General features: G+C 49.1%; 2 protein-coding genes across 2 annotated transcripts; one reads left to right on the top strand and one right to left on the bottom strand.

Annotated features, from left to right (window-relative positions):
* The first annotated feature begins 3203 nt into the window (after positions 1-3203).
* On the top strand, positions 3204-5325 carry LOC123444094 (peroxiredoxin-2C). Its single transcript, XM_045120709.1, has 3 exons — positions 3204-3506; positions 4369-4448; positions 4802-5325. The coding sequence occupies exons 1-3, from the start codon at positions 3352-3354 to the stop codon at positions 5053-5055; spliced, it is 489 nt and encodes a 162-aa protein (XP_044976644.1). The 5' UTR covers positions 3204-3351; the 3' UTR covers positions 5056-5325.
* On the bottom strand, positions 5225-8145 carry LOC123444093 (rop guanine nucleotide exchange factor 9-like). Its single transcript, XM_045120708.1, has 7 exons — positions 7586-8145; positions 7379-7495; positions 7114-7268; positions 6962-7036; positions 6596-6868; positions 6177-6488; positions 5225-6045 (listed from the first exon to the last, which is right to left on the bottom strand). Exons 1-7 carry the CDS (start codon positions 7881-7883, stop codon positions 5671-5673), a joined length of 1605 nt encoding a protein of 534 aa, XP_044976643.1. The 5' UTR covers positions 7884-8145; the 3' UTR covers positions 5225-5670.
* Between the last annotated feature and the right edge of the window lie 277 nt (positions 8146-8422).

The following is an 8422-nucleotide window of genomic DNA, read 5'->3' as shown; positions in this document are numbered from 1 at the left end:
CGGGAGACAGGCAGACATGACCGAGACGCCTCTACGGCCAATAACCATCAGCGGGGTATGGATACCAATGGTGGCTCCCACTTGCTCCATGATGATCTCATCGGATGAACCACGATGTCAAGGATTCAATCAATCCCGTATACGATTCCCTTTGTCTGTCGGTATAGAACTTGCCCGAGATTCGATCGTCGGTATACCTATACCTTGTTCAATCTCGTTACCAGTAAGTCTCTTTACTCGTTCCGTAGCACGTCATTGTGTGACTAACTCCTTAGTCACATTGAGCTCATGATGATGTTCTACCGAGTGGGCCCAGAGATACCTCTCCGTCACACGGAGTGACAAATCCCGATCTCGATTCGTACCAACCCAACAGACACTTTTGGAGGTACCCGTAGTGCACCTTTATAGTCACCCAGTTACATTGTGACGTTTGATACACCCAAAGCACTACTACGGTATCCGGGAGTTGCACAATCTCACGGTCGAAGGAAAAGATACTTGACATTAGAAAAGCTTTAGCATACGAACAATACGATCTAGTGATATGCTTAGGATTGGGTCTTGTCCATCACATCATTCTCCCAATGATGTGATCCCGTTATCAATGACATCTAATGCTCATGATCAGGAAACCATGATCATCTATTGACTAACGAGCTAGCCAACTAGAGGCTTGCTAGGGACACATTGTGATCTATTTATTCACACATATATTACGGTTTCCTGTTAATACAATTATAGCATGAACAATAGACGATTATCATGAACAAGGAAATATGATAATAACCATTTTATTATTGCCTCTAGGGCATATTTCCAACAACTACTGGCTTCCATCACGGACACCGACTATCTCTTTCCGGACGACGACTACTTCCCCGACGTCGACCACCTCTTCAGTAACATGGCCAAGGACAACGCCAACACCAACCCTACTGCTGCTGCAACACAGTACGTACTCATGTTCTTTTTCGTTGAGTTCCTACCACAACTTTTTGCTATAGTTTCACTTCTAGATATGTTCCGTTTCTGCTCATCACTCCATATGATGTCTTGTGTATATAGTATGGCTCTACATATGTTCTCTTCTAGATCATATGTGCACATGTCTTTCGTCGTCTCATCTTTATATTTCATGTCTTGTTTCATCTATTTTATGATAGTCATGTTTTCCCTAGCTTTTTTTTAATAAAATCCTATGTTAAATTGCTGATATTTCCAACAAATACTACCAAAAGCACTGGATGTTCACCAAGCCTTATAAATTCATCGTCCCCAACACCCCCAGTCCAGTTGTCCATGCCAAAAGACCTCAAGTTTTTGCCTTCTTCTCACCATCCTTTTGCGCAAGAGTTTGTACATGCTAGCAAGTATGTCTTGAACAAACGTCTCCACATAGGGATCCAAGTCCGCCACCTTAACGAATAAAACTTTGCTTCTTGAAAATGGTCTTAATAGTAATCCTCATCTCCTCAAGCTTAATCCTCGTCCCCGCACCGTCAGAGTAAATAGACTACATACGGATTAAATGAATGAATAGATTATAGTAGCAGGTTACAAGCCAACCGAATGACTTCACTACCAACCCTACTCGCTCCCGTGTTTCTCTCTTAGTGGCACCGGGGCGCCGCCGATCCCCCAACCCAGCCCTCCATCCTCCTCTTCAACCCTCTTCATTGCCGCCGACGGGTGTCGCTGTGCAAAGCCCGTGCGTCGGCGGTGGGAGGTTGCTTCACGGCGCGGGATCTGGGCTTTTACCCGCGATGGTCTCCCCTGGCGCGGCGGCGCATCCAGCGGCGACGCAGCGGCTCGTCAACGTCTCCGCTCTTCCCCCCTGGTGCGACGACTCGGCAGTTGAGGAGCGGTAGCGGCCGCCAGTTGCGACGCCCCCAATGGCGTGCTTCGGCCTGTGGCGGTGCGGCTCCACATGCGCTGCTCACTGCCCTCCCGATGGCTGGATTTGGCCAGTCGTGGGGCTCTGAAGCGGCTGCCGGTGAGCCTGGCTACGGCGGGCTCCATATCTCGCGCCTGCGGGCTTGTAGGGCCATTGGTCCTGGAGGTGCCTCGTCCGTTCGTTGGCTGCAAGCGGCTGGGGTTGCGGTCGGATCTGCCCTGACATGCTGCTGGCGAGGTACGTGGTAGCTCTTGTGTGGCGACTGCGTGTTGGCTGCATCGGAGGCAAGCAGGTCAGCGGATTGCGGCATGTGGGGGTGATGTTTGAGATGCTTCGGGTGAAAGCTTGCCAGTTGTTGCCGGCCGATAGCGGCGGCGCCCGCGGGCGTCGTTTTCCTTCTTGGAGGCGTTGCTGTGTAGATCTCCGACGTCCTACCCTCAGTTCGGGATCTTTGGGCAAATGCCTAAGGCCCGACGTCGGGTTGGGCGGCGGCGACGTCCTCGTCGCATCTCCCCTTGGGGGCGTGGCCTTGAAGAGCTTTGATCTTGTTCGCGCATTCCATGCGCTGGACGCACGCGACATTGCAGTCGACAGCTGTCCATCCGACAATGTGATGTTGCCCGACTTCTTGTGTGGCAACGATGACGACTCCAGACAAAACTGGGCTGTTGCTGAGCTTTGGTAGCCGGTCTCATCCGGCGTGTTTGAGGGGTCGTCCTGTCTCACGTGTCTTCCTGAAGTCGGAGCTGCAGAGGAGGTGTCTCCGTGGCAACGATGACACGAGACGGGTGGTCGGTTCCGGTGCCGGCTCGACGCAGGCCTAACGCTTCTTCCCCATCATTGTTCATCGACAGAGTCGGAGCTGCCTGGTCGTCGGCGCGTGTCGTGGACTGTTTGGCATCTGTCGACGCAGGCCTCAATGCTTTCTCCTCGACGGCGTGTGTGCGTTCTTGTGTGGGTTGCAAGGTCGTCATGTATACCTTGTTTTTTATGGGCGTGTTGTGATGGGTTTTGTTCGATTTTTCGTTAATTAACTAGACACTCTCTTTGACCTTTTTAATGAATCGGGTCGGAAAGGACCGCGTTTTAATTTTTTTTTTAAATCTATACTATAAAGTATGTTTACATAAATTCATACGTAGTTTTATAGTGACTTTTTTTAAAACTTATATTTAGAAACGGAACGAGTAGATGACATTTTTTTTTGGCGTATAGGGTAGCGATTCTATCTTTTTTTCTTCTATTTTTATGAGGGCGATTCCATCTTTTCCTTGGTGAGCAGGTCAGAGCATATGCCGGGATTTGGCGTTCACACACGGCGACACACCCAAGGCCACCAACCGGCACGCCCTATCAATTGCGCATCCACTATTTATTCGTTCCCCTTCGATATCGTACCACATTGTTTTCTATCCCTTTCAACCCTCCCAAACCCAGAGCAAGCAAGAGCGACCATGGCTCCGATTGGCGTGGGCAGCACCCTCCCCGACGGGCAGCTCGGGTGGTTCGACGAGAACGACCAGCTGCAGCAGGTCTCGATCCACTCCCTGGCCGCCGGCAAGAAGGTCATCCTCTTCGGCGTCCCCGGCGCCTTCACCCCCACCTGCAGGTATCTTCCTTCACCAGTACAAACAATCAAGAATCTAAAAACGAATTGAGCGTTGACCTCCGCTACTTGATGGATAGCGAGGCTGAATTGTTAGTGGAGGGATCAGGATTCGCTTTTCCTTCTCGCTTATAGCTGCTGCGAAACTGGACCCTGCAAATTTGTGGACAGGGGCTCTGGAGGTCCAGATCTGCTTAGGAGCTAGGATCCCCTCTTCCTTCGGAATTTATTTACTTTGCACTGCAATAGCTGCAAGATTCTTCTTAACTGCCAGCTTTTCCTTGTCAAATTTCACATGTGAATGGGAATTTGTGAACCTGGACGCATCTAACTAAGCTTCCATAAATTCATCTTTTCTGTGATCTACTCCCTCCGTTCCTAAATATAAGTCTTTTTAGATATTCAACTACGAACTACATACGAAACAAAATGAGTGAATCTACAATTTAATGTATGTCTATATACATCCTTATCCATAGTGGAATCTCTAGAAAGACTTACATTTGGGAACGGAGGGAGTGATCTAAGCCGGCTGATTGGTTGGGATTTTTGGTAGAACTTTGTCTAGTGCTCTAGTAGATTATTTTCGTTTCACTGTTTCAATTTATATTTTCTAAGTAAGTTTGAGATATTTGAGTTGTTGCTTCACTAATCACTACCCTGCTGGCAACTCGCATTTTTTTCTTCCTTGTATTAGGTCGTGATCTGCTCCTGCCGTAAGACTATTTTTCGTTCATATTTTTTTTCAGGAAACAGAATTCTCTTGCTCCTTTTATCCTGTTTTGTAGACTTTCCTTTCTCATTTTTTAGAAAGAAAATACACTCACATAGTCACATTTGTGTCTGCTCTCTTCTATGAATGCAGCAATCAGCATGTACCAGGCTTCATTACTCAAGCTGAGGATCTCAAAGCCAAGGGTGTAGAGGAGATTCTTCTTGTCAGCGGTATGTTTTCTGCATTTTTCATGTGTTCCTTATCATGTTCTGAAAGCTGATAATACCTGTAATTTTTGTGGACAATTACTTTCTGACCTGAACATTGATGACCACATGAAAACATAGATTAGATGTTTTGAGTTATTAGTGTTCTTTGTATAATGGTATAAGGTAGCTCCCTGTTACCATTGAACGATCGGTTCATATTTAGTGAACGTGCGAACGACCCTGTAGCTTAGTGGTTGCACTGACCTTAGTAACGAATGGACACACTATACTCAGTAACTCAGCATATGATCTTGACTTAAAGTAGCTAGGTCCAAAATTACACTTGATTAATTCACTATGCTGTTGTTTTGCAGTTAATGACCCCTTTGTCATGAAGGCATGGGCAAAGACATACCCAGAGAACAAGCATGTGAAGTTCCTTGCTGATGGAGCGGCAGCATACACAAAAGCACTTGGTCTTGAGCTTGATCTCACGGAGAAGGGATTGGGTCTTCGTTCGAAGCGCTTTGCTCTCCTTGCTGACGACCTCAAGGTCACCGTCGCAAACATCGAGGAAGGAGGCCAGTTCACAATCTCTGGTGCTGAAGAGATCCTCAAGGCACTGTAGGAGCTTCAGCTCTTTGGGACCGGATCGATCACCTGGACCTGGTGTCATGTCAATGTAGTTTGAACTTTTCTGCCAAACTGCTGGACCTGGTGTCATGTCAATGTAGTTTGAACTTTTCTGCCAAACTGCTGGTGCGAATAAATTGTCGATGTGCATTTTCTTCATGTACTTTATGTGACTATGTGCAGTGCCATTGACTTCAGGGTTTCCTAGTCAAATTAGCGCGCTGCAAACATTCTGGGATTTTGGAAGGAAAATGGTTGGGTGGTATTTGCGTGAGTCATCATTACCTTTTGAAGATTACTGTTTGTGTGATTTTTTTCATGGTGATGTCTTAACGAGCATGTCGAAGAAAATTACGGTTTGTGTGGTTTTGAGTTATTTAGATTTCGGTGGTTAAGCAACAAGCATACTACTCATGTTTCATGCCAACCAAAAATGCTACTCAGTTGAGTAGTGCTAATTCCATTGCAGCTCAGCTGGGATGAGTAGAACGAAATTTACGTCACTTCCTCTCACTTAACTCTGAGCTATTTTACAGGCGCCTCTCTTCATCAGGTGGCTCCCTATCAAAGCACACCCATGCACACGCAACGCAAGCTGCCCCTGCCCGTCTCATCTATGAGAAAAGCTTCTTAATCCGCCACCAACACTGCACACGCTCATCTCGACCTTGTCTACGTGCATAAATTTCCTGGTGCCGATACGGGGAATCTTCTTCAACTTGCCACCACTGGAATCCAAGGTCCTGTCCTCGAGCTCCTGCCAGCAAAATGAATCGTTGGACCTGGCCGAAGTGGCCTCCACGTCATCGGCAACGAGAGATTTGGGGCTGTCGTCCTCTATACTAGGCCGCCGCCTCGATTTCGAGCGCCTTGGATCGCGAGCGACGGTGTCGGCGTAGAGGACGTCCTCGATGCGTGACAGAACTGCAAACGCCAAGCTCTCGAGAGCCCTGGAGTAGCTCTCCAAGATGGCAAACCCAACATCCTGAAAGAAAAGCAGCCACATTGATACCGACACGAGGAAACAAGTACTGTAGCACACAGCTAAAAAAGAAGTATTGCAACGTGCTCGAAAAGCTACTGCAACACTGCTGCTTCTGCATGTACTATTAGTACCTTGTTGTATTGGATCTTGCTTATGTCAAGCGATGACTGGGCACTTCCAGGGAACTTGTGCTTGAGGATGAGCAGGACGGTCTCCGCGCGCTCCCCGAACTGCTCGCGTTTCTCCAAGCTCACGCCGGGGCCCCACGACAGCTTGTTGCAGAGTTTCCTCTGCCAGATGACAACGGAGGCCTCGATTCTGTCCTTGAGGTCGACTATCTTGTGTTCCGTCGACAGGTCTATGGAATCCAGGAGTCCGTTGGGGTCGAAATAATCATCGGTTATTGTTCTGTATATGGAGTCTCCGAGACTTTCTCTCCCATTCTGCAACAGAAGTAGCCACTCTATTTGATTAGCCTTAGAGTTTCTCAATCTGAAGAACAACTGTACGCTTACATTAATACTACATTTCAGGAAAACATTTTTCGAACCTTGGGTAGATCCTCGATGTACTCTTCTGGGATCTCCATCTCTCCAAGGACATCGGCATTGATGGCCATGGCTGCCTTGAGCACTTGCCCCACAAGGTCCTTTTGGTGCTGGAGCCACTTCCTCGACTGGTCAGAGAGACCCTCGGGAGGGACTCTCACCGTTGGGATCCACCATTTCTCACCGTCTCTTGGTGCATCGCCCTTCTCCTTCTCGTTGGCGTCTTTCCACACGTACCAAAACTCTTGTTCCTCCTTGAAACTGTCAAGATACCCCTGGTCCACATACACAAAACATCAACTCTGACTCATAAATTGTTAAAAAGGATCATGGAATGAAGATCCTAAGAATTTGTGTAGCGAGCTTACGAGGAGCATTGCATCGAGTTTTTGCAAGGCGGGGATGTTCATGAGAATGTCCCTCCGCAGTTGGGTGCCCATCACCTGTGTGGTAAGTAAAAGTTGCAATGTTTGTGATAAGTGCTAGAAAAACCTATTGGAGTTAGTGGTGTGAGAGTGACCTCCATGCTGGTCCCATCCTCAGACACTTGTTCCAATGGAACGAATTCGACGATGTGATCCGTGACTGACAAAAGCCAGTCGATCTCCTTCTTCCATCGCGCTCTTCGGTCGGCTGACATGGGCTCCAGGCGACGCTGCTCCCCGAACACCGAAGCTGCAAATCAGTTGGCCAATTTCACCATGAAAAAGGGAGGGTGGAACAATGCCATGGAAAGGAACAGGAACAGATCGACAAAGTGATGTTGCACGTATAGTTAACTTCACCTGCAAGGTTTGTGATGGAGTTGGAGAGAGCCAGAGCGGAGGAGACACCTTTCCCCGTGCCGGACATGTCCTCCCCGAGCAACAGCTTGGCGAATCTCTCTTTCTTTAAATCCATTTCTGCATCCCAATCCGGCAGCCACGTCAAAAAAATATGCAATAACGAACCAACCGCCACCGTCAGAGCCCAACGCATGGAAACTGTCGAACCTGAAGGCGGTCCGGCGTCCCGGCCGACGTTCTTTGGCGGGAGTTGCCGGACCGGCGCGGACCTGGACCCGTGGCTCCTCGACAGCACCCGCTTCCGCACCGGCGGCAGTGGCGCAACAACGGCTTCCTGCTCCTCCGCCATGCTTCCCCTGCCGCTGGTGCTGCACTGTGAGGACAACGACGACGACGACCGCAGCGACGCGGAGGAGGACGAGAAGGACGGGCTGGATGTCATGACTCGGCGCCCCGGTAGGAATCTGTCGAGGCTCTGGCCGCGTCCCAGGAATCGCCGCACCATCACAAGCTCAGGCCGGATCGACGCCGACGTCGCAGGGGGTATCGAAAAGGCTCGCTCGACTGGTGCACGGACGCTTGTGTTCGACGGGGGATTTGGTTTTTGAGGAGGACGCCGGCCGCTTCGCCGGCGTGCATGCGGGGGAAGGCCTTGGATTGTGTTGCGACCTTGTGTGTGGCCTCTCCCCCGACGTACGACCGACTCTGGCGTGCCCGCGCGAGTGTGGCTTGGCTGGCTGCCTTCTCGCGTCGCGATGGGGGGCTTGGTTTTGTTGGGGAGCAAGCCAAAGATGCCATGGTCGATTCGCCATTGTTGTGGCCAGAACACACCAAATATAAGCAACATGCTATTTTTGCTCCCATAGATGTAGGCAGCGTGCATGCTTTGTTTGTGAACTACTCCATTAACTTTGGGAAATCTGATTCCTTGTTTGGGAAATCTGATTCCTCTCGCTATATACAAAAAATACACGTCATTAAGTCCCTGTTTGGAACCACTCAGATTATATAATCCAGTTTTTATAATCTATTCTATCTCCAAAC

Source organism: Hordeum vulgare, chromosome 3H, assembly GCF_904849725.1.
Source record: "Hordeum vulgare subsp. vulgare chromosome 3H, MorexV3_pseudomolecules_assembly, whole genome shotgun sequence".
In the NCBI taxonomy this organism is placed as follows: Eukaryota; Viridiplantae; Streptophyta; class Magnoliopsida; order Poales; family Poaceae; genus Hordeum; species Hordeum vulgare.
Note: the sequence above shows the minus strand (reverse complement) of the source record. Positions and strands in the feature narration are given on the sequence as shown.